Genomic DNA, 26983 nt, shown 5'->3' with positions numbered 1-26983 from the left:
TAGTTTTTAAAAGTCACTGATTTAAAAGTCTTTTTTGTATTAATTTATTTTTTATAATTAAAAATCATTGATTGCAATGTTTTTCTTCACCTAATTAATCTTAATTTCTTTATTTAAAAATCAATGACTCCCATGTCTTTTTTTGTCTTTTTATCTATTTTATATTCATTTTTATTTAAAAGGTCTTTTCATTTTGACAATATTTTATTTTGCAATTAAAAATCAATGATTGCCATGTCTTTTTTCATCTTTTTTTATTATTTAAAAGGTCAGTGGTTGCTCTTTCTTTTTACTACTTTTTATTCTTTTATATAAATCATTCATTGCAATGGGGTTATTTTTTTTAAATTCACATTTTAATCAATAATTGCTGTGTGATTTTTTTCATCTTCTTATAATTTATTTAAAAATCACAGTTGCTTCAGATTTTTATGTATTTTTTTCATCTAATTTTCAATTATTACATTTCCTCTTTATGCTGACATTTTATTGTTTTTATACCTCTCAGGTTTATATTTGTATTTATCTATACTGACATTTTGTGTCTTGCATTTTCCATTTTTTGCCCTCTTGTAACTTTATCTAACCTTACCTTAATTTTGTCCCTCTTATTTTCTGTCGGACTGTTTGGCTCTCTGTTGTGTTATTGCCCTGCTGAGTATTTCTGTTTTTGCTTCGCTCGTCAGAGTACTTTGTAAACTGTCATTTTAAAGGTGCTATACAAATAAAGTTATTATTACTGTTATTATTATGCCTTGTTCATCGTGCCATCATCACCGCCAGGACGACATCAAAACATTTATTTGTGTTTTCGAGGAGAACTACATGTGAGTCTGTTTGTTTTTTGAGTCCCTGCAGGTTCATCTGGGTTCAGCACAGGTCACAGCAGGGGTGCTAGACACAAGAGGGTGAGCCGGTGCCAAACCTCACTGTTGTCTTCACATGAATAGGGGGAACTTAAGTGACCTCCGACAAGCCAATCTAGAAAGCATTAGGGCAACTGTGAATGGAGGCGCCTAGCAACATCTCCGAAAGAAAAACAAGCAGCGTCCTTCAAAATATACTCCACGAAAGTATGAATGCTCATGAATTAAATTACAATATCAATGCCAGCTTATTCAGTAAATGCATGAATTAACTGGTTCAGGTCCTATTTTAAAACTGCGGCATGATGAAATAACTGGTTTCAAACTGCAGCAGACACAAAAGACAACACGCTATATAAACAAAAGCTAAATAATTTGGTGAAAATGCAACATGTGCAACTAATTCATGGAAACTGCACTAAATAACAGAGCAGCGAATAAACTTAAAAAAAAAAAAAAAAAAAAAAAAGATTGAGACATTTATTTATGTTTTCTAGTATTTCTTAACTACCAAGTAAGCTTCCTGAAGTCTTCGTTTGGAGGTTTCCACTGCAAGGTAGGAAAATATAAAAGTCTATGTTGGTTGTACAGACATATAAAAAGCTGGATTTAGTGGTTTGGTAAAAATTAATATAATAGTGTGGTGCAGGGAAACAGTAGGCTGATGGTGCAAATCAAAACCGCAGTCATCAGAAAATTTATGATGAGGATAATCAGCCTCTTCAGGCTTTAAAGGTTGTTGAATGTTTGGTGAAAGTTTTGTCCAGCAGGTGGCACCAGAGGACCAGTTTCAGTTTAATATGTCAAATTCAACAGAGATTACACTCACTTTTTTATGTCTTGGATTTTGGTTCCTTGTTTTTTTTTTTTCATTTTAAGGTAATAAACTAAGGACTAACTCCAAAGGACAAAACTGTGAACGAACAGGCTGCTTTTTTCGTATTTTCTGAATGATCTGTACTCTCATTCTGTTACATTGTGTGGTGACGGATGCATGTTACATGACTCTCTTATTTAATGTAAAGAAAGAAAGAAAACACTCATATTTTTTTTAGAGTTCAATGCATGCTAAATGGAAAGGGAGGTCACGTTAAATACTTTCAAATTTAGCCTGTTGAAGCTGTTTTATTTTCAAATAAAATTAAAAATAATGTGTATATATTCCCTAAATGTTCTGGTTGCATTGTAGTTTAAAGATTACTGAGAAATAAACATGTATGATCATTATAACCTTGCTAAACTAACTAAGTTTAAGGTGACCTGAGACTTTTTGCACAGTGATGTAAGAACCCCGCAAAAAAAAAAAGACCCTTTGAAACCTGCACAAATTGGTTGATTTTTCTCAAAAAACATGGAAAGACAGCAATAAGCGATGAAAGAAGAAAACACCAAAAATTTGCAAGAAATTACCAGAAAATCTGTAAAAACAACCCCAAAACATTTTTTTTTAAAAAACCAACACAAAAACAAACAAAAAAAAAGATAAAACAAGAAAAACACACAAAAAAGTCCAAAAAAGTCCTGGAAATAGTGCTTAAGAAAATATAACTCTGTATCATCATTTAGAATTATGCAAATATGTTTATTAATTGTTTTTCCTTTGATTTTTTCCCCTACCTTTACTAAAATAATTTTCTAATTCTCGAAATCGTATCAACTTGACGGGTAGAGGTAAACCTTGCTACAGGTTTCAAAGGGTTAATTCAACTTTAACAACAAATATAATAAGTGGACGTATTTGTGACTTGGTTGCAGAGAAAGGAGACATTTTTATACACCAGAAACAAATCAACTCATCTCAGGCTTTTTCAGAGAGTGCAGTGTGAGTGCCAAGTTTTACCTCTGACGCAAACCTCACAACGACGACGCCAGAAGCTGCAACATGTCGCCTCTCAGGAAAGAAACCCGTAGTTGACTGATTACAAATTTTTCTGCAAGGGGGAAAAAAAGGACAGCTTGAATGCAACCAATAACGACTCTCAGAGGGTTTTTTTTAGGATGAAAATATAAAACTCACATGTTCTCTTTATTTGCTGTATATAGATAGATGTACACCACTGGAGATTTGGATAAAAGCACACACAAAAAGCTCATGTATGTAGAGTCTCAACACATGTCTGAAAGATGAAAAACAAAAACAAAAAAAAAAATAACGGAAAAAAAGATGTGGGATTACAAAGAGATAAAAAACTATCCAAATTCTATACTGTTGCTAAATGTAAATAGTCACATGTGTTGTGCCACATACCAACTGTCTGCAGTTGCTAATAACCTCTGTATTCTGTACACGAGGGGTATTTTGTACAAAATATGAAAACTACCATTTAATAATAGTTATGACATAAAATAAAAGTACATTATATGTACAATACCAGATGAAGCGGTTTAGTATGAGACGTATACTAAAGGACACTTCATTCCTTTTAAAGAAAAGCTTATGTAATATGAAGAGAGCTCCAAAGAAGCCAATATTAAAGCCATTTCAAGAAGAACAACAGTCACCAGAGGGACGCTCCGGCATGGAAACCAACAAACCGAGGACGCAGATTACTGAGGGATGGAGTCACTTTCTTCACATCCATGGGGATAAAGGGATAGTTTTTCAATTTTTTAAAGTGGGGTTGTTTGGGGTACTTTTCCAACAGCTGTTGATTACATGTAGCAGACGTCAGTTAGTACGGCCGAAGTTTGGAAAAGCAGGCTGGAGTCCGACGTGAAAGTTAAAGGATGTACTGCTGTGGACGAAGTCAGCAACAAAACACATTTTATTCACCTAAAAAGAAAAGAAAGCAGTATCAGTTTAAATATAGTTTAAGTTTAAGCCAATAACCAGAGCTGAAGAGAAAGCATGAGCTGACTTCAGTTACTTCAGGTTAGGTACAATCTTGCCGAAATGCTTACGGTATCCTTAAACTTTTTTGGTCCAGTGAAAATGTTTAATGATCTGGATACCGAAAATAAAAGAAAAGAAAAGTAACACTTTCTAGAGTGATTGATTTGTTTAAGACATTTTAATACCAATTAAAGCCTTATTTTGAAATTAATGATTTCAATGCCTTTCGAGACTTTTAGGGGTTTGCTGGAGCTCTGGTTATGTGGAGAGTATTTTCTTTGTTTTATCTTCCCGTCAGACTTCAGTTCCTCATCTTTGTTCTCGTCAAAGCCAACAGAGCGTTTTTCTCGCACGCTTCCACAGTGAACAAAGAGTCAAGAGTCACAGGAGTCCACGTTAAAAGCAAAACTATTACAAAACATCTTTTACAATTCAAGCTGTATAATCCAAGTCTCATTTATCTAGTCGCATGCTCAGTTCTCCCCAAACAGACGGGAACTGAACAGAAAGTAAAACTCATCTAGGCTCTCTTCCAGGGCTGGAAATTAGCACCAGCTACTGGTCAAATGCTGGTAAAACATGCAAGAAGCTGCAAGGTTTGCTTCACTAACCAGCCAAAAAAAAAAAACAATGGTAAATCACCAGCCACAGAAAAGGTTAATTTCCAATCTCTTTTAATCCAGACTCCATTGAGAAAAACACTAATTTGAGCTCGCTGAACACAGGAGCTGCTGGTCTTCACCTGCCTCGATCAGTGAGTTAGTTTGTGTTATTGTGTGACTTTGGTGAATCTGAACAAACCCTTTTAAACGCCAAAGTCACACAATATCACAAACAAAATAACTGATGGAGGCAGTGGTAGACCAGCAGCTCCTGTGTTCAGCACCGTTAAATCACAGTTTTTGTAAATGGAGTCTGGCTTTGAAGAGAGCGATGTCACGCCTTCATTTTCCAGTTGGAAATCACTATGACATCAAGGTAAAGAAGTGAAAATAGTCTAAATACAGCGTACACTCAAACTGATATTGTTTTGTTTTAATTGGGACTATTTTTGGGTAACTAAAATACATTTTGTCGCAGCACCTGTCCACAGCAGTAGATTGTTTAGCTTCCACGTCAGCGCTCCGGCCTGCTTCTCTACATCTACTGTATGTGATGCACTGACCGATAATACTTCATGCAGCCCCACTTCAAAAACTCTGAAGTCTCCCTTTAATACCCCGGGCGGAGGGGCTGAGGTTTTTGTTTGGTGAATGTTGTTCTTCAAGACAAACGTGGAGAGAAACGGAACGACGTGACTGCAGTATTATTTACAATTTGCACATTCAGTTGAAACACTGACAGGAGGTTCTGCAGGCAAAGGAAGAATAAAACCACAACAAAAAAGAACTTGCAAGCATCCAGAAGCAGATCGAACAGATGTCCAAATAACGAGCCCGACGGGGGGTTGTGGGGAGGGGGGGTAGTTACAGCCAGTGTGCAGGTCTGGGCAGAGGGGGTCAAACAATGGTACAAATCAGAAGCGGCGGGGGGCTCAGAAATGGAAAAGTCACGATGGGAGGTGATTTCCTCTCCTGTGGAGGCGAGCTGACCCCACACACCAAAACAGACAGCATCACGGATTTCAATTCTTTACTTTGTTTTTCAGTTGTGTTTCTATTTTTCTTTCAAGTTTTATCAGGAAGTGCTTCATCGCTGAAGTGGCTCGGGGCGACCACTCTGCTTCTCCTCTCTCGCTTTTAACTACAAAAAAACTGACTTTGTAGCTTCGACAAGGCATGTGTGCTGGAGGTTCGCCAAGTGCGGACTGTTTTCTCGGAAGATAACGTTACAAATTCTTTTTTAAATGATGTGGCATTTCAAGCTCGTGCTACTACTCGATTCTCAAATATCCCCTTAGACTATAAAAGGCACTGTGAAAAGAAAGGCTTATGTTTGACCTCTTCAAACCAAACATACCTCATCTGTCGGAGCAGTCTAATCTCTAAGTGTTTTATAAATAAAAGGGTCTCGCTTGAGAAGAGTAGAAAAAGCGTTTCGCTATCAGCACAGTTTCTGCCCCGTCTGACTTCTCTCGACACACAGCAGCATTGTGTTAAATCCCAGACGAGCAACTGCGTCTCTCTGACCTCTCGTAAGCCTCACATGAATGACAGCGACTTGTACTGAATGCTAATGACCATGTTGAACACACTCCGACCAGGGCTGGGACGACCAAAAATAAATCCCACAATCCCCTCTCATGTAACTGGCCTGGACTCATCCCAGTGACCAATCAAATAGATCCAAACATGTAACACTAAACTGACCACAGCTTGAGCCGCTGACACACACCGCAAACCTGTGTTAACCCTTTTGCCTGATCATTTTCAAAAGGGACAGTTCATCCTAAAACCAAAAATACATATTCTTCCTCTCACCTGTAGTGCTTTTTATCTGTATAGATTGTTTTAGTTTGAGTTGCAGATTGTTGGAGATGTCTGCCGTATAGATGTCACCTCAGCTTGTGGTGCTCAAAGCGCCAAAAAATATTCAGCAGCAATGTGTCTTTCCAGAAATCATGACCTGGTTATTCAAGATAATCCACAGACCTTGTTGTGAGCAGTTTCATGGAGGAACTATTTTCTCTCTGCTGAACTACATCCGGAAACTGCATCCCTGCGCAGAAGGAAGCGTGCATCTATTCATAAATGAGCTTCTGACAGCGTGAGGTGTAAACATTCACGGCATGCTCCTCAGCTGAGCTGTAATGCAAGCTAGCAGAACTGCGAAAACAAGTCGACTAATTGATTCATCAACTGACAGAAAAATAGTGTCCGACTATATCTGATAACCAATTTCCAGTGACATTTTCTTTTTTTTCTATCATTGAACTAAATATCTTTTTTACTATTTTTTGACATTTTTTCACTCAAGGATTAATCTGCAGATTAATCAATAATAATAATTTGTTAAGCTATGAGTGGAGGAAAAGTCTTTATTTAAAAGTGCTTAAGCCTATAATGCATGACTAGCAAAAAGGAAAAAAGGAAAAAAGAAGAGGGGAAAAAAAGGTTTCCTCTATGACATTTAGCCAAAAAATGTATAGTTTTCCGAAATGATCTCATGGTTAACTGATGTTTGGGAGAAGTCTGCATGCCCAAGTTTTAAGAAAACAATCAAACAATAGTTTGGTTTAAAATGAAAAGATTTCCTTTAGAAACAGCAAAATAAACTTGACTACGCTTAACAGGGTACAATTATTTTTTAACTATATATAAAATGTTTTATGGTGGCAGCTTCTTCTGTATCAGACTGTATTAAAGGGGAACAAGATATTGTCTCATATCAATCGCAGACCCCTGAATCATATCGAAACTGTATCGTGGCAGACTTTGTGATCGGCAAATGTGGTCTTGTTATCCAAAGAAGCCATTTAATAATATATCGTGATGAAACTAGTTAGTAACATCCCCAATAAATATCACTGCAGGTAAGAGGGAAAACTTATTTTTGATTTTGGGATGAACTGTCCCTTTAAGAAAGCAACTTAATTAACGAGATATTGGCACCAAACAAGGCTTCTACACAAAATCCGTCCAATGAAATCTGTAGACCTCAGTCAGACCAGCACTGTTTGATGAACAGAGTGTGTGTTGTAACGCTTTTAATCCAGACACACTCAGCTGGTCGACCAAAATGACCCCGTCCTGATTAACAGAGCGATCGATGAATCTTCACAGCTGATGGAACAAACAGCCAAACAGAAGAGTCATGCAGAGAGGAAGCGTGTTTTGCTCTGAGAAGAGCTCAGAGTAAAAATAAAATGTCTAGTTTAAATGTTATGAGAAAAATAGCTAATATTAAATATATAGAAACAACCGATTTATTATTTTTTTTTATGAAATCAAACTGAACGAGTCCTCAGTGGAGGTTACAGTTGGGGGTGGGGGCGGGTGGGGGGGTGGGGGCGTGGGGGCTCATATTATTTGTACAAGCACCTGACATCTATAAAGAAGAGGCAAGAAGAGAGAGACAGCTCACACACAGAACAGAACACCTGAGAGAAAAGACCAGAAGGGGGCAGCACAGCACCCCGAAAACACAACAGAGGACAGGAGAAGAAAAAAACGAGGGAGGAAAAAGAGAAAACTACAGTATTTTGGGGGGAAGTTCGGGGCCGTAATGCGTGTCACGGTCATCCAGTGACGTTTCTGCTGGACAACAACCAGGTGGATAAAAGAGGAAAGTGAGAGTCAGTAGGGACCGAGCACCGCGTGTCTCGAAAAACCGAACGGTGCGGCTTTAGACATTTTCTGTGTCAGGTGGAGCTGTTCAGTTCTGTGTTGTGCTGGGCTGAGAGATACCAGAGCTCTGTTGTTGTGCTGGCCCCGGAGGGCCTGTGGTTCCTCTGTGGATGCTGCTGCTGCTGTTGCTGGTTTCATGGTGGATCTGGGTGGTCTCCTAGTGGCCGTCGTGCGTTGTCAACATTTCCTCGGCTCTCCGGTGCAGCTCCAAGGCTGTGACAGTGCAGATGTCCTTGGGGAGCTCTGATTTCCTCCTCATCAGTGGACGCTCTCGACGCTGATCTTTTTGGATCTGGACACAGAGGGATCAGTGAGGTTCGGTGCTACAGCTTCACGAGTCACCTGCACGGCCGCTCAGGTCCTCTGGCTCCAAACTGCAGGACTAAACTAACTTAGTGAGGCAGCTTTTGGGTGTTACGCTGCGAGCAGTTGGATCAGGATCTGAGAACAGCTGAAAATGTCTAAATCTTAACATGTGAACTAAAAATCTTCCACCCCTAATTGGCTTTTGATTAAAAATGGTTTACACCGATCGGCCAAAACATTAAAACCACAGAAGTAAATAACATCGATCATCTTGTTACAATGCAATGTTCTGCTGGGAAACCTTGGGTCCTGGAGGTCATGTGGATGCCACCTGACAGGGTCCAGCACACACCGATGCTGGTCCCCCCCATGGCAACAGCACTCCTTATGGTAGTGCCCCCCCTGCAGGACAAAGCACCATCCCACACCGCAAGAACTGCTCAGGAACGTGACAAAGAGCCCAACATGTCAAGCTGGCCTCAAAATTTCCCAGATCCCAACCTGATTGAGTATCTGTAGGACGTCCTGATGCCGCAGTGGTACCCCTGATCCACAGTGGGGACTCTTTGGACTGGACTTGGCTCTGACCTGTCAAAGCTTCAGCACAGGACCTCGGGGGGTGTCCTATGGTGTCTGGAACCGGGGCGATCATTTTCAGCCTGTGGGCTATGAGGTGGGTTACTGGCACGTCCCATGGAAGCTCCATCAGACTGGGATTTGGGTAATTTAGAGGACAGATCTACACCTTAAGCTCTTTGTCACGTCCAGTGCCATCGGGGGGCACTTGTCACTGTCGGGACGAAAGGTTTCCAAGCAGAATGTTGAATTTTACTGCGATGATATTTACTGCAGCGGTTTGAATGTTTTGGCTGATTGGAGTATATGGTTTTATTTACTTATTTTATTGTATTTTCATCTTCATCGTTTTATCTGATTTGACATTTGTGTGACACTTTGTCACGATCACTTTATTAATTCATAAGTCATGGCCAAAAATGTATTTTGCGAGGTCACAATGACTCGAGCACCAAAATTATGATCAGTTTGTTCTTGAGTCCAAGAGGATGTTTGTGCTTAATTTGAGAAAATCCCCTCCACGCATAAATAATTCAATAAATAGCTGCAATATGAGTCATGAGTTTAGTGGAAATGGTAATTTTTACATTTCATTTTCACTATAAAAAAATATAAAAAACTGATGGTTTCGCGGTGTCTCAGGCATTAGATTTTACGACAAAACACTGCAATCCAGTCCTACCTGTGTGGCTTCCTCCTCCACAGCTTTCTTCAGCATGTTGACATCGTCTAGCAGCGGCCCGTCTGTCTCCATGTCCATCGGACTGCCTGAGTCTATCGAGTCAATGTATATCAGAAACTGTACAGAGAGAGAAGAGAGGAGCACGAACAGTTAAAACGTACCACAACGATGATGATAATAACTTTATTTATAGCACCTTTAAAAACAAAGTGCTCTGACAAACAAAGCCAGAGGTTTCTCGCAGAGGCAACATAACCATAAGAGCCAAACAATAATGCAGAATTAAGGCCAGAAAAAAGACAGAACTGAAACAAAAATATCAATAAAAACCCAATACCAAAACGAGTGAATACAATTCAAAGATTATAAGCAGTAAACACGGAAATAATTTGTAGAATTAAACATGATCGAGACAGAATGAAAGAATAAATTTAAAGATAAACTAAAATAGATTAATTCAAATAGACTTTTTTGATGTGTGCTGCTGACTCATTTTGGACACTCTGTGACCTTTTCTGTAGTGTCGCCATGAACATATATAAATAAATACACCTACTGCTTTAACTCAGCTTGTTTCAGCTCTGTTGGTGCAAACTCAAAAGTGTATTTGACGAGTGCAACTGACTCAATCACTCACTCAAACGTAAAATTGTGGTACAAGACTACAGTTAATGAGGTTATTCTGAAAGGTGTCTACAGTGTCGGTATATCACTGAGCTAAAATCTCTTTGCTCACCTGTGGGTTTGACTTTGCAAGATTTTCTATCTTCAGCCATGCTTCTTCTCTCTCTTTCCATTTGGCTTTCTCTCTGAGACACAAAACAGACAAAATCATTGAAAAGACACAAAAGGACATAATTACTCAAAATTACGCTGACGTCCCATTAGTCAGCCCTTCCATTTCTTATGTTTTTTTTAAATTATTCTTTCTGTGATGTGTAAAAAAACCCAGAGGGCCACCCACAGTTTCACTGAAAAACAGACTGTTATTTCTTGCTTGTGACTTACTTGCTTTTCTCTGCCCTGAACTGTTGGGTGCAGTCGTCAAACAGCTTCTGGTTCATCTCCATGAAGAGTTTCAGAGCGTTGTAGATCAACCCGTGGATCGTCCTGCACACACAGATTACCACATGACTTTTTAAACACTTATTATCATCACAACCCATCACTGGTCAGAGGTAAGCCCCTTTCACACATGCAACCTGCCCCTAAAATAAAAAAACATTTCCTGCGTGGGGTCGAGTGTGAACAGGAGCAAGGACTGATATTCAGGGCAAATATGGGAAAACTCCTGATTTCTCACCTCAAGAAGTGGCAACATTTCAGGGAAAATGCTGGCGCAGCTGTGTTGTGAATGAAAGCAGTAAAAGTGCAGGGACGAGCAGGGGTGAAATATGAGACAATGAGCCCCTGGACACAGACATGTTACAGGCACCAGCACCTCTCCTGCACAGGAGCAAGACACAGACGTGCAATGTTTTTGCCTCTTTTTTTTAATGACTCCTTTTGCTTTTTTTGGCGGTCATTCTGAGTCACCTTATAGTCATTTTATGTCTCTCTGAGGCAATTTCGTCTGTCTTTCTAATGATTTTGTATCTTTGTAGTCATGTCGTACCTCTTTGGAGTTTTTTTGTGTCTCTTAATGGTTATTTTGTGTCTGTTTCGCATCTCTTTGAGGTCATTTTGTTTCTTTCTAGTGATTTTGTATCTTTGTAGTAATGTCATATCTCTTTGTAGTTATTTTGTGTCTCTTTGTGGTCATTTTGTGGCCATTTTGTCTCTTTGTAGTCATTTTGTGTCTCTTTTTGGTTGTTTTTTTTCCCCTTTTGTCGTTATTTTAGACCACTTTGAAAATCCTTTGCACCTCTTTGTCGTCCTTTTGAGTTTTTTCCTGGTCTGTGCGGGTTAATTTGAGTGACATTTTGCAGGTGAAGGACAGGAGGGCTCTCTGGGCCTGTGCCCAGTAAGCCCTTTCAGTAATTCATCCGTGGGGACGAGCACGTAAAGGTTACATCCATCTGACTAAAGATACTTTCACATGGAACAAGTAAACCAAGACTCCCCTGATGACACATTTGAATCTGTGACTTTTTACGGTTTAGCGTGTATGCTAAGGCCTTTGCTGTATGAATGTGCTGCATGTGTGAATAGTGAAAATCACTAGCAGCGCCTGAGCGGTTATCCCAGTAATTTTCCGGGAGGTAATTGTAAAAGAGGCTGTGGACACAATGGGAAGCCCGTGCAGTGACTCACTTGTTCCAGTGGGTCTTGGAGTTGCGGTAGAGCGATGGGAACATGATGGGCAGGATCTTGGCGGCGTTGTCGCTGATCAGGCTCATGATGTACTCATTGTTCCAGTAGTACAGAGCTCGTTCTGCCACCTAAGAACACAGGAGTTTATGACAGAGTTACATATGTACAAAAAAAAAGAAAAAGAAAAAAGAGCGCATGTGTAAAACAAAAACACTAAAATACATCATGCGTTGTGGGATGAATGTCCGACCTGAAAGTGCGGGCTGGACACACACTTGGCCAGCTGTCTGAAGAGAGGCTCCATGACTTTGACAAACTCCGAAGGCTCGATGACGTCCAGGATCTCCTCCAGCTCGTTGAGGAACATCACCTCTTTCGGACTGTGAGTCTTTGGCCAATACTTTAACAAAGCCATTACCGTCTGCGCACAAGAACAACAGCGTCATTAAAGAAGAGGAATGAGTGGATGGCTGAGGTGTAATAACCTGCTGATGAAGCACTACAGGAACTGGTATTTAAAAAGAAATTAACAGGAACCATCATGACTTGGATCATGAAAAAAGAAGATGACTACATGTCTTTGGCTGGAGAGGTTGACATGTATTGTTTAAAGTAAACATAAAGAGTTTGTATTTGTGACTCATTTATGTCTTTATGGCCAACGAAACATGTATCACTGACTGAAAAGGAAATGTCATGGATTGCATTGATCCAGCCTGTTATTTTACTTGATTTTATTTTATTACTTTGATGTTTGTTATTTTACTATTCTATTTTTTAATTTTCAATTTTATTTTATTTTTTTATTTATTCATAAAAAAAAATCTGATTTATTATTTAAGTATTTCATTTAATGTATTTGAAGAACATTCCTAAGAACATTCATGTTGACATTTACGACTATAACACTTATTTTGTTGCAACTGTATGTTCTTAAAACTATTCAGAAAATATTCTCAGTATTTTTTTTATATCTCCAAAAATATTGTTGTTGCAAAAATACCATTAAATATCATGAATAAATAAATAAATATCATTTTTACGGCCATATTTCCCACCCGTTTCCTTTGTCTTGTACTAAAAACATAGATTAAGTACGGAAATGGCCATCATCTTTATTCTTTTATTTTCATCAAAAATAATTCAAATGCACTTCTTCTGCTCTTTACTATAATTTTAACATAATACAGCCATGCATACTATTACCTGAGAAATCACAATACAACTAAGCGTAGTAAGAAAACACATTAAAAAAACAACAGACTGTGAATAAAGTCATTAGGTTCATACAGGTATTAAGTAATCTTGAGCAGGATATTGCACGATAATTCAATCAACAGCATCACAACTACTAAATCACATCTTACCGGTTCTGTGAGGGTGCTATCCTTCTCTAAGAACTGAACCACACAGTAGGCCAGCTGAAGGAGAAAGACACATAATGTTAACACTTTTTAACAAAGCTGCAGCTCTACAAACACTGACTCTGTGAGGGTTTGTTTGTGGAAGAGAAAAGTGTAATGCATTTATTTTTTTAGGACTGACAGTATGGTTACCTGTGGGTGATAAACACTAAGAGACTTGACTTTGTGTAAAGGCAGCAGAACTTTCAGCAGGAATATCTTGTGCTCTTCTTTCAATGGTAACGCAAATCCATTGATTATGCTGGAAGGAAAAATGTGATCATTAGAAAATCACTTACATCTAGTAACAAACTTATCTGAAGAGACACTACAGAGAGATAAGACAAAGGTTGTAGCTGTAAGTATCAATACCTGTGCCTATTTAAAGGAACAATTCAACCCCAAATGAACATTTCTACATATGACTCTCCTTGTGTTAATTTGGTGAAGAAAACTTTTTCTCACATGACTTCAGTGAACAAAGAATCCAAAAACTGACAAAATGATGATGAATTGTAGCCACAGGGGTCCGTTTTTAACAAAAAAAAAAGCATATCAAGACACAACTCGTGCAGTATAATTCAAGTCTCATTAATCCAGTCTTATGCTTAGAAATGAACAGAAAGTCAAACTTCTCTCTGCAACGCCAGACTCCTTCAACAAAAACAATAATTTTATCTTGCAGAAACACAGAAGTTGCTGATCTACCGCGGCCTCGATTATTTTGTTAGCTTGCGTTATTGTGTGACTTTGGCGTTTCAAAGGGTTGATTCGTATATACCAAAGTCACACAATAACACGAAAAAACTGCAGATAGAGGCAGCAATAGTGCAGAAGCTCCCATATTCGGCGAGGTAAAATTAGTGTATTTGTCAATAGAGTCTGGCTTTGAAGAGAGCGCAGATATTTTTCACGTGTAGTTCAGTTCCCTATCAGAAAGACTGCCTGGAAAATACCGAGCATACGACCGGATAAATGAGGCTTGGATTACACTGTTGCAGTTATGTGAATTTGTAAACTGCTGTTTTAATATAGTTTTGTTGTTGTTAAACATGGGCCTCTATGACGTCAATTCAACAAGAATTTTCTCCAGTTTTAGGTTTGTTGTTTACCTCAGAGGCATGCACGTAACACGGTGAGTGACTCATATACAAATGGTCATTAGGGAGAGGAGTATTCTTTTAATTATTTTACTAATGACTGGAAATGACATTAAAGATGAGAAATATTTTGTGTGCACCTCCCAAAAATATCTTACCTGCCTAATATTTCCAGTAACTCTGCTATTCCATTATGATGTTCAGTCTCATAAATGAACCTGGAAAAAAAAAAGGAACAGTGACACACCATGGTTACGCATTTAACAAAAATACCCTCCATTAGTCACAAAAACAAACGTAATTAATACGTCTAACTCGATGACTCACTCACCTATAAAATATGTTATTAATCTGTTTCCTAATGTACGCTCGCAGACCCAGGAACTTGCCATAGATGCGATGAAGAGTGGTCTTTAGAAAATCTCTTTCCCTGGGGTCTTCACTGTCAAACAGGTCTAAGAGCTGCGCACAAAACAAAGGTCGCTGACACACAGAGCAAGATCATACATACAATACATGCAACACTATTCTCTCAGGTCATAATCATGCACACACCGATCATTACGTGCTCACCTGCATTACAAACCTCTGGTCAATATACTTTTTGGCTATGTTTGGTTGAAAATCAGGAGACTCTAAGAACCGTAGGAAGAATTCATAGACGAGCTGCAGGGAGAAGAGTCGAGGTTAAGAGTTTTGAAAGTAACAGCTGTGTGGATTTATTCACATCGTAAGCAGTATGTGTGTGTGTGTGTGTGTGTGTGTGTGTGTGTGTGTGTACCTGTAGATGTGGCCATGCAGCCTCTAGCGTGGGCTCATCTTCCTCTGGGTCAAACTCGGCACCCGTGGGGTTGGACGATGGCGGCAACGTCCTGAACATATTCACAGAAAACTGGAGGGGAAAAAGACAGAAAAGTAGTTCAGCTCAACAATACGATGAATAAACATCACGTTTTTTTTAATTTACACGCCCCAGATTTTTAAAAAAAATTGTCAGCCTGCAAAAACACACCAATGCAACTGACAAGGTGCCAACATTGTTGCTGATAACAGGATTCAGAGAGTGTTGCTTTGAAGATAATGTCACAGCAGTTTCCCTCCTACACTGAGAGGATTCTGTCCACAGAGAAAAACACAAAAAGAAAAGGACCTGGTACCAAAAGTGAGTCGAGCCGAACCATGCAGTAAAAATTAAACACTCTTACCCACAATGCATTGACCTACAAGCACTTAGTCAGGGTGAAAAAGGAGGCACTGTTGCCAAACCCCAGTAAACATTAGCTCTGGTTAAGTTTGTCTTCTCTAACTGGGACTGTGATGACCGATGATTGAACGTTTGTTTCTAAAAGTCTAACAGACCAAAATAAATAACCTGATGGAGAATTCAGAAATCCATCAGCGAGAGTATTTGACAAGCAAATAAGGTTAACAATCAGTTACTCATCCATCAGTTGATGGAGGAGAACTAACGTGGAAAACAAGTCTCTATGCAACAACTATTCCAAAATAAACGCAGCACGCAACTCAGAATTGCACCAGTCAAACTGGATTTGGCTGTTTAATGCAAATATTCGGCGATTCCTTTTATTTTCCATACAAAGTTTTAAAGTCTGATCAGGGCTCAGCGGGACATTCAGTGTGACAGCGGCAACCGCGTCATATAGTAAACAAGCTAATGGTGCAAAAGACGGATTGCAAAAGTGCAACATTTTTTGCCGACACTGCATATCAACAAAAGACAGAGACTGTATCGTATTAACTTGCTGTTTTCTTTAAATTCACCACTTCTTCACCTTACAATGCTCTCTCTCTCTGCAGAGTATCGTGAAAGACAAGAGCACTCACTCTGCAGCAATATCAAGAGACCAAAACGTCCCCAGAGGTACGCTGCACAGAAAAAGACAACTGCTCGACTTGAAAAAATTCGAGTCGACTGAGGGTCTCCGACTGATGATTGGAGCCTCTGACTTTCAGGGGGTAAACCTAGAAAAACGATGGCTATTTTCATGCACAGATCACAGTCAAAATACATGTTAAATCTGCCTCTGCATTCACTTGCTAAAACAAGATATAAACATCTATCTTTCTGTTTTTAAATCTGTGTGGGTATGTACATATATCTTTATGTGTGTATGCTTCATATGCCTGTTTGTGTGTATCAATAAGTGCACTACTGAGTGTTCCATATTGTGATAACACATAATTTATTGTAAACTATTATTTTTATTTATACTTTTTTTAAAAAAACTATTATCACTATTTTGAGCATAATTTTATTTTTTTAATACAATTTTTTTGTTAGTTTAACTTTTTTTTTGTCTGAGGAAAGTGGGGTGTGTGTGCGCTTGAACATTTGTGTGTATATTTACTTAAAAACATTTTAATAAAGTTTCTTTGTTTATTTTATAAATAAGAATCTGCAAACTGGTTTATCTTCAGGTTTAATTTTGCTTTTACGAAATAACACAGACATCCATTAAAACATGAACTCAACCCAAAAAAAAATGATTTCCAGTCCTCCACTTATTGCCCAAAATTGTCCTAAGAGGCAAGTAAATAGAAGATCTGTTTGGAATGAAGTTTATATTATGCTAATCCATCCTCATAATCTGCCTTAAAATGTTATAAGAGAAAATGGGTTTTCTTTATGAAAAAGCATAAATTAAATCTGATACTGATGGTTGCATATTCCTTCCTGTGTTTGTCTGAGATAACGGCCTGTTTCTCTGACGATACAGTTTCCCCGAATGGGAAGCATCCATCTGTTTTCCTTCGGAGTCTATTCTCACTTTCCAGACAGTGCATTTAAGACGGTCCCTCCAGAGCGCAGTCGACCAGAGGTCAGAACACACTCGCTCACCATCATGTTTATATTCTCAGCAGAAACCATTTCTTGCTTCCCCCCAGAGAGCTGGACTAATGGAACAACCACTGTCGTGTCATCCAAAGGTCTGCCAAAATATTGTTTTACAGCTCCAACACCGAGCCTTCAAACATGTCCTGAATGAACAAGAGCTTTTTGGGGAGGAAATAATATACAGCCTTAACATAAGAATACACTCTCTTATGGCTAAAAAAGGAGTTTGTCGTGTCAATCTCTGTACTTTGATGATGAAAGCCGTAGGTGGACTTCAAAGAGTCCTCGTCTTTAAGGGGGCAGGGGAAAAGAGCTGTCAGGAATAAGAGTATATTTTCATGCAGATTTGAAAGCGCTGTTGCATTTTCTGCTGCGCTGATCAAATGAAGCCACGACGAGGAGGACGGGGGTAAATTTGCACCTTGATCATCTGCAGCTCACCATGTGGCATTGAGGCAGCGCTTTGATTAAAATCAAAGGCTTTTAAATTTGGCTTGGGAAAGAAAACCTGGCATCACGAACACATCCAGGCCACGACCTCAGAGGAGCACATTTAAATATATATTTTTTTAAATATACAGTTGGAGATCACAGTGACCGAAGTGAGTGAACAGGTTCAGACCTGCAGAGGACGGAGCTACCAATGACTTAGATTTACTGACCTCATAACTGGTTAACTTTCGTGGCCATCTTTAGACAAACACCGCGAAGTGACCACTTGAGGGGAACAAAAATAAATGGACATAAATGGGTTTTTGTGACAGAGACCTTTGGGTTTACACTGAGGTCAGTGATGCTCATGTGAGTTTCCAATTCTGCTAAATGGGTCTGGAACAAGTAAGTATTGCTGGCAGGACACTAGAAACCACAGCACGTTGTCTTCCCATGGAGCAGAAATAAAATCCACATGGATAACAAAGGTTCTTAACAAATAGCACATCCTTATTCAGCGGTTAAAGTGGACCTACGATGCTCATTTTCAGGTTCATACTTGTATTTTGGGTTTCAATGAGAACATGTTCACGCGCTGAAATAGTTAAAAAACATTATCTTCCTCAAACTGTCCATGCGAGAACACTTGTATGCACAAAGTCTCTTTAAGCTCCCCTCCCGAAAAAGTTCAGTCTGTTGTGGTTGTCGGCATTTACTCTTGGCGTCTCTGCACCGCCATTGCAGGCAGGGTAATGACTATAATAGATTACAGCGGCACTTTCTACCAGGGTTGGGTAGCAAACTTGACTAAATTATGTTGGTGCCCAAGAGTATTGATCCATTTTTAATCGGCTGGAGCAAAATTCTGATACCTGAGAGCACATGTGGCTGAGAACACTGGGTTTAGAGAGAGGTTGCAAATTTAAAGCACTTTCTTTAATCGATTATTGGTAAAATTAAAACACTGCTAATTTCAAACAATACCAAATGTGTTTTTTCCTCAATCAAACCTGACAACAACATACTGCATATACTTGAACACCACTGCATAGCCTATAGATTGAGCAATTCACATGTTCAATTAAATTCTTAATGACCCATTAGGCGACTGACCATTAACTGTTAACATCCCGAGATTAGACAAGAGGCAAAAGTAAAATCAACACAACCGGACATGAACCAGCAGGAATATGACCCGAAATCTGTGAGAAATTAACAACATCAGCAACCAAGTTTACATGTTACCCTGACGATAGCATTGGCTTTGTGTAGCAGTGTGCCTGGAGCAAATGACCATATAAAGAAATCAGCTTGTCTTGAGTATTCAGAATAGTGTAAAGCCAAAGGTTTTTGCTCACAGAGATTACTTTTACATATGTTTACATCAGAATTTGAAACTTTGATGACGTTTAATATGAACTGTAAGATGATGTATATGAAAGAAAATAAGAAAAGGCAAAATAGGTGACCTTTAATGGAACATGAAGGCTGTAGCTAGATTCAGCTGAAGTAGATAGCTGTTTAAGGTCACATGTATTTAGTGACACACAGCAGAGCCTGTTCACAAAAATGCATCATAAAACTTTACAGTGAAAGAAAGTCCTCACATTATTCATCATAGCAGATTAAATCTGGGGACGACCTCATTTGTGGGAAACCATGACGATGTGATTAATCCTCCTAATGAATAACAGGAACAAGATGAAAGAAGGCAACCTGTTAATTTACCCTCCTAATAGACTCTTAAAACACGCCTGTAAGCCCTGCTGTGATTATTCACAAAAATCAGAGTTTTTTAAGGTATTACCAGGGTGTTCGGGTACCAGACCATTACATTTAATGTTTTTTAAAGCCTTTAGGATGATTTTAAATTACATTTAAGAACAATTTTTGGACAATCATTGATTTCTTCTTCAAGAATCGCAGGTAAATATGAAGGTAAGTAATTTATATGTAGTCCTGTGCAAAGGTAGGTTTTATGTAGTAATATGGTCATAGAGTGCGTTAATTTACATTTTGGCAACATAAAAGATTTAAATAAGAGCAATTTTTAAGCATCTGTTTAAACGGCAGCAGTTACACATACATTGAAACTGACAATACCTGCAGCAGCAAAACAACATCCATCCTGTACCAGCAGCACAGAAGAGGCCACGTCATGAAGGAAATGAAAAAACCGCATTCTTTGTTTCGCCTGCAGCACAAGCAACTGCTCTGCATTACACAGTATACAGGAACTTTTAGTCCTCAGCTGAATAATGTACAGCACAGTACAGTGTGCTCACTGCTCAAACTGTTGGACAGTTTAATGACATTTTTTAAGGAACCTTCAATAGCTCAAAAAATAAGACGATCAATGACTGTTAACTTGAAGTAAAAAATCCACGTCTGTTCATATACTGACCACGTGAACGACCTCTGGGTAGATGGGCTCTGTGATGACGTTCCTGTTGTGGGTGATGTACTCCACCATCTCGCTTAGTGCCGCCCGTTTCACCTCCTTCCATTTCAGGTCACTCAGTGGGTCTGAGACAAAATCGAAGAGGACGCAGCACTGTCGCAACTTCTGGATGAACAGCTTCTCCTGCTCTGCAGGGGGAACATCTGCAAGACAGAGAAGAAAGAAAAGTGGGAATTTACGAGTCTGCCATCGTGTATGAGGATTTCTCCTTAAACAGAGAGGAAGCTGCACATCAGGGGTGTGCCATATCATACAAATTTTAATATGATAAGAAAAATGAATGTCGTGATAATGGCAATACTCCAACTTGTTGACATAATGACATTACATGTGCCGTTACGCAAGTTGACAACAAGCATGGCTGAGTGCAAAATTGCAACCGCTTACTGTTGTATAAAAACACAAGAAATTAGACATAATTTTTGCTTAGTTTTTAATGTTTGACAGGAAACTGTTATGTTTATGATGACATATAAGACAATGACACTTATCAGTTACTACAGCTTGTTTGCAACAGGCAGATTTGTGTTAATTTGCATTAATTTACTCATGTAGTGGCTTGGCATGTTTGCTTGCTAGTTTGCTAATCCCTAAATGCTGTCACATGCCACATCGGTTACAGAAAATGAGGAATACAGTTGGCTGTTGGCTGTTGGCGTCCAATGCTCTGTCAAAGAGTCAGTGCCTGCTGATAATGAAGTTTAAAAATGTATTCAGGTACAGCAGCATTTTGCTACTGTGGAGTTCATGTGCTGACATGTAGAGACTCAATAGAAAGACTTCATAAATCAATAATTCAGTCTTTTAAAGACAGTGTCACTGCTGCATCATGTATACATTTGCCTCCAGGAATACTGAGCCACACCTGTCTGTGTATAATCATTAACTTGCCATTTAAAAATCATAACACGTTTTTTGTAGCTGCTGCACACTCACTGACAATGAGCCAATCTTTATTCTGAGCCAGCGTGCGCGCATTATCACCATAGAGCAGCTGCTGCAAATAAATCAATGATTAGCACAAATCATCCACAGCACGCTTACTCGACATTATATGTAATCATTTAATCAAACCACTAAATAAGAGAACAATAACTAAAGAAATATTGTGCAAAACTGGTACATTTTGTGCTCATGTTAAAATACATCAAGACTTTCAGCAACTCCTAAAAATACTCTGGAGCTGTGCCAGCAGCGAGGAGCACAGGAGCTAAACGCAGAATCACTGAGGATTTCTCTTCTGCACTTTGGAGCCGTTACAAGTCTGCAGCTCCCCAGAGGACCTGAAGGGCTTTCCCAAATCGTACAGCTAAAATGTTTCAGACACACTAGAAATAAGGCCATGTAGTACTTTGAAAACAACCAAAAAAAACTTTAAAACTATACTAAAATTAAAAAGAGAACCATTGGAGGACTACTCACTGTCTATTGTCAGTGCTGGAGCAGCACAGCTCTGGAACAAGTGTTACTGACTTGCAGCTTTTTGGGAAGACAAGACAAAATAACAACTATTCTCAGTCTATGTAAGCAGCAGTTATATATTCTCTGCCATGAAGTGCATACTGCTGTGTGACATACTGCTTTTACTGAGGGAATTACTACTTTACTTTCAAAGCGACAAAATGTGGATCACAGCCTGTAAGAAATGACAACAGAAAGACAGCCTCCCCTGCAAGCCATTTAGCCTCAGCTGGTCAGACACCCAAGCTACAAAAACTACCCTGAAACCAAAAATAAGTGCCTGTTCATTTCCATCCAACAAGGGGATTAGCGACTTCAAACAAAAAGCCACCTTATGAAACCTACCCACAGGGCAGCATCAATTTGTTCGTCACTGCCTGTTATTTATGAGTCAGTCTCGTCTCCACATTATCAATCTGCACGTGTACGGTACGTCGCCATGGTGACCACAGGCAGAGATAGGACTTTGGACCTCAGGGTGACCACCGCTCATCAAAGATGCATGCAGGCTGTCGCTGCTGCTGCTGGTGTTACACTGGAATCATATGCTGCTGATTTGTTGAGCTGTGGCCAAAAAACACGTCAGTCAAACTGACCTCGTAAAACATGAATAGGACCACGTGGGAGTCAACAGGATACCCAGCAATCAGTCAAGTAGAGATGTCACGATCCAATCTCAAAAATCGGATGGGGGCATCCGTAGAGTCCTTTTCCCACTGCAGAAAAAAAATGCTATCACCCATCAACGTGGCTTTTTAATGTACTGGGAAAGGGTAAAATCAGCAGTCACACCCAGGTCTAATGATTCTGCAGTAGTCACAGCTATTTATTGCCTGCAGCTCCGATCAGCATTGATAGAAACACAACACCCGGGTGAACACTAATTTTAGCCCCCTAACTAGCGAGAGGCAATGATGTATTGCCACTAAATTACATCTGTCTCCATCCAAGCAGCTCTCAAACATTGATCCACATTAGTCTGCACTGAGTTTGTACGAGAGACTGAATAAGTGAAAGATGTATAGAGAGAAGTAGGGCCCAAATGATTAATTGGCCAATGGTAAATACAATAAAAGTAAAAAGTATTGTAAAACAGTAAAATGTATTGCCTTCAATTAATATCTTTGTCACAAGTGTCTGAAGGATTTGGTGATCTTTTTTTTTTTAATTAATTTATTTTGATCATTTCGGTTTGTTGCTTATCAGAATTTTTTAATTCCCTAATATTGGTATCAACCCCAAAAAATTAATCAGTTGGGCCCTTTTATTTTCACAGGCCTCCATGCTGATCTCCCTTTTATTTACTGACCTGTGTGCCAGCCTGGCGATGACTTCGATCATGACACACAAAGAAAAACAAAAGAAAGAAAAAAAAAAAAAAGTGACACACACACACACACACACACACACTCGTCTGCTGCAGAACTGTGTACACACCTCTGGTTTACTAGCAATGGGAAAGGAGTTCATAGCCTACTTTTCACAGGTTCATCCATGTTTAAAGATCTGCGTACACGCACCAATTGAAAATTAGGCATAAAATAAAATTGGATATGAAAGACAATCTCCCCTCAATAGATGCTAATCCTCTTCATTGGGGGAAAGGGTCAGCAAAATTTCTGTAGCTACTATCACATTAAAGAGTCAGTTCAAGGTCTGCCCAGTTAGCACGAGCGTCTATTTTCTGACATCAATCCATCAATTATTCCCAACAAACTCGCACAAACATGCTGTGAGGTCATGTTAACTAAAAGCATGTACCACATAACCTGGGACTGAAATTAACACCAGCAGGTAGAATTTTCATTTGGCGAGTAAATCTTGGAAGTTTAGCCGTTACATTGGCGGGTTAATGTTTGTACCAAGATTGTCATTTATTAAACAATGCTGAAAGTCACACACATACACATATACACTTGTGCCAGTGCTGACTGTCAGCCAGCACTGTTTACCGTACGGGACATCAGCTGATCATTTGTTGCTGGTCTGTTGCTATCCAGTGTTACGCAAATACTTAAGAAGGTTCTGAAATAATTACACGCAGGCCCAGTAGGTTGAACCGAGACAGTAACTCTTTGTTGCCTCCCAAATTGTGTCAGCAGTGCATCAGCTCCACTTCTTCCGTTTTCACTTTTCACAATAAAAGCCGTAGACATAAAAATGGCATCACTGCTTACCAAAGGAAACTTATTCACATGCTGAAACTATGGTGTTGAGCTGTTCAATGTATTTAAAATAATTTTGCTTCTTTAAGTTTGCATTCAACATAAAACATTATTATCTCAGTAAATGTACTAAAACAAAAAAAGAGATTAAAAAATAAGACACACACATCCCGCAGTCGGTGCTGCTGCTTAAGATGGCGACTCATTAGAAAACTTTTAAGTCTGACAAAGAGCGTTTTGGCTTGAAATGTCACTTGTTTTGCATAATAAAATCCTTTACGGGGAGGCCCCTGGCGTGCGGATCTCTATCTTTTCACATTTTGAAACAAAAAAAGGCAATTTATTATTTCAGCCAGTAAAAAAATATGCTCTGCTATTTTTTTAATCTACCAGCCACCTGGGCTGCTGAGTCAAAAAGTTAATTTTGGCCATCCCCATAACCCTAAGTGTCTACAACTAACACCAGAATACAGACATCAATGACACAACAAATCATCTCGTTATCATATTGACCTACAAAGCAATTACTCATTTTGTACTTTCTCATAACAAGAAACAGATACATAGTTGACATACATATACATTATCTCTACATAAAAATCACACACACTCATCATCATGCTTATGTACAGTATGCACACTCCTCCGAACGGAAAAATGACGGTTACATTTTGTATCCTTCGTCTGTAGAAGGAAGCGGCCAATACTGTAGCACTGGCACAAACATCAGAGTTGATAATTAATATTTAAATTTAATTACTTGGCACTGGTGAAATAAGTCCATTTTCAGACATTCAGTACTGTAGGCTGTGCAGACTCCCACACAGGCTAAAGCTGGGACTGACAGTAACAACAGGCGGACTTTCCCTACACCTCCACACCTCTGAGTCACGGTGGCACAGCTGATAGTCAACACGCAGCACGAACACAGCTACCTGTGTGCGACCCGTAAGCACCATGTTCTTTTATCTTCCAATGTAGCCTATTTATTGATTTTGTTAGATTTTAACCCAAACAGAGCACTCACAAAAACACATTTACAATGTTTGCTGACGTGGCGGACGGGGCATTATACAACTTGTGTCTTTGAATGTGTGTATCATACTTTAGGGCTTACTTGTGCAACACGGTACCTTGGGACAAGAAGTCCTGCCAACTGATTACAAAACATTTTTAAGTCTATATTCAGACACGGTAAAGAATAGTGACAAGTCTGTAAGTAGCTCTGCAGTAACATCATCCTTGCTCCTTCTATCCAAACTACTGGCCACAAACAGGATCTAATTGGCCGCATCAAAGGTCAAACAGCTGGCAATTTGCTTCACCCCTGAGCTTTGGCTACCACATCCGTGAAGAACCCTGATGGGGATCTGCTTTATGTCCCGACGCTGTGTTTATGTAAGGCACAGCTGAGTATATTCTTTTGTTCTGGCTTCCTTTCCAACAAGTTGTAATTTTAAACTGTGAAGCCGCTGCCACTGAGCAGCGTAACTTTTCTGGGGAAAACTTGCAGCCACTTTCTGTGTTCATTATTGGACTATTTTCATGCTCCCTCTTTAGCAGATACAAAACCTATAAAAACCCTTAATTGGCACTTTGGCACACAGGAAAATACAAGTGCAAAAAAATCTTTATATTTCTCCAAAAACAAAGACAAAACAGAATTTGCATGTTTGCAATCATGCAGCTATTATGATGTTTGAAATTCAGATAGAGGGCAGGAATTCGTACACCGACATACTGCATGAATTTGATACAGAGGGAAATTACTACATTAAAGAGCTGGATAAGCCTAAAGGCAGCAGCTATCATCAGAAAACTGAATCTCTTGTTTCATACCATCCATACAGAACTGAGAAAAAAAATTCCCATAACTTCAGCATTGCCAGGTGTGGACACAATAGTCTTTACATATTAGCTTGTCCTCAAGGCTTCCTAACATTACACTGCGAGACGCTGAAAGTGTGAAAAGTCTTGTGTGCAGTTGGGTCCACGACTGAGAGGACTGACATCTTGCTTTTGGCCAGGTAAGTAACTGTGCTTTTGTTTAACCGTCTTACATATTCCAACTCTGTTCATGGATGCACAGCTGTCAGGCTAATGTTACTAACAATTTTCTACCTCAATCGTTCCCCAAGGTCTAGTGAAATGCTGTTAAAAATCTGGTACGAGGCTAAAAACTCAGGTTCAGCAGGCAAGTACTTTTGTTTTGTTTTGGGTTTTTTTTTGCTAGTCTGTGAGGTGTGCAGTGCACTTCTGGTGACATTTTTGGACCCCAGATTTTGCTGCAGAGTAAGCGCTCTGGACTTTCACAGTTCCCTTTGGAAGAGAGAGTTGCGGACACAATGCAGCAGCCCAGAGGAGACGAGAAACTGTAAGGCTTCGTGACAACGTTATCCTCTTTTTTGCTTTTAAGTGACGATTGTAAATCTCACAGCAAATAGAAACGAGACAGTCTTAATGCTGCTGTCACACTTACGTCCCACTAAGCTCTTATTCTAACTTACTTTTGCCATTTGTTTGTGAGTTTTTCTGCCCTTTACATCCTATCTTTTTCATGTTTCTGAATTTGACTGATTTGAACAGCCGTAAACAGCACAAATCAAAGGGCATTTTGGTTGTCCTTGCCTGTAGTTGCCTGCCCTCCATTTGGACTGCACACCAATGTATGCCGTTATTTGCAAAGAAGCCATGCAAACGACCCTTTAACTCTGACACCCCAAAACCATCACCTTAGTGGCCAAGTATTTTTAAGTAGTCTTTAAGTGTATTATGCTAGACAAAGATTATCTGTTCTTAATCAAAGTCTAATAAGTGATTTTAGGTTTAATTCAGTCGTACTTGAAAGGTCGGTCTGTGCCTGTTACTAACGAGCTGGAACACGGGCACACTGACGAGCATCTCATCTCATCAACCCCTGAGTGCCCAAAGGTCTACCAGCTCCTGTTACACAACAGCACTAGGGTTTCTGAACAGGCCTAAAATATTAAGAGACGTGCTGTGCAACTGCAGACTTCACACACGCGCCTCTCTGCATGGATGGGCAACTAACCTTTACTCATCTGAAGGCTCCAGTGTGCACACAGGAAACCAGTCATGGACACAAATTGCTGCCAAGTACATCTCAGATCCCACAATGTCTACCAGTGAATATTTAATGAAATGATTAATAAAAAAGGCAACAGTGGTAAATACTTTCATTCTGTGTAACTGCAGACATAGGCTACCTAATGCACTTCATGTGGCTATAATTATTGTCATGCTATTTTGAGGCTATTTAACACCCACACAAGTAATAAAAA

The 26983-nt window shown here is 39.3% G+C and overlaps 1 protein-coding gene across 3 annotated transcripts in view; it reads right to left on the bottom strand.

Moving 5' to 3' along the window:
* Positions 1-42: 42 nt before the first annotated feature.
* The window catches only part of LOC121955279 (serine/threonine-protein phosphatase 2A 56 kDa regulatory subunit gamma isoform), a 44328-nt gene continuing 17387 nt past the window's right edge, over positions 43-26983 (bottom strand). For all 3 annotated transcript variants that reach the window (XM_042503150.2, XM_042503151.2, XM_042503153.2), the window contains 13 exons: positions 19999-20198; positions 15087-15197; positions 14879-14971; positions 14637-14767; positions 14464-14523; positions 13359-13467; positions 13170-13223; positions 12053-12223; positions 11803-11930; positions 10558-10659; positions 10286-10358; positions 9550-9666; positions 43-8277 (listed from right to left, as the gene is read on the bottom strand). In XM_042503150.2, coding sequence (XP_042359084.1) covers positions 8143-8277; positions 9550-9666; positions 10286-10358; positions 10558-10659; positions 11803-11930; positions 12053-12223; positions 13170-13223; positions 13359-13467; positions 14464-14523; positions 14637-14767; positions 14879-14971; positions 15087-15197; positions 19999-20198 — 1484 coding nt within the window. In that variant the 3' untranslated portion in view covers positions 43-8142. The remainder of the gene's footprint in view (positions 8278-9549; positions 9667-10285; positions 10359-10557; positions 10660-11802; positions 11931-12052; positions 12224-13169; positions 13224-13358; positions 13468-14463; positions 14524-14636; positions 14768-14878; positions 14972-15086; positions 15198-19998; positions 20199-26983) is intronic.

The sequence above is a fragment of the Plectropomus leopardus genome, chromosome 16 (assembly GCF_026936395.1).
Source record: "Plectropomus leopardus strain MGB_pleo_1.0 chromosome 16, ASM2693639v1, whole genome shotgun sequence".
Classification (NCBI taxonomy): Eukaryota; Metazoa; Chordata; class Actinopteri; order Perciformes; family Serranidae; genus Plectropomus; species Plectropomus leopardus.
This window is presented reverse-complemented; position numbering and strand designations above follow the sequence as displayed.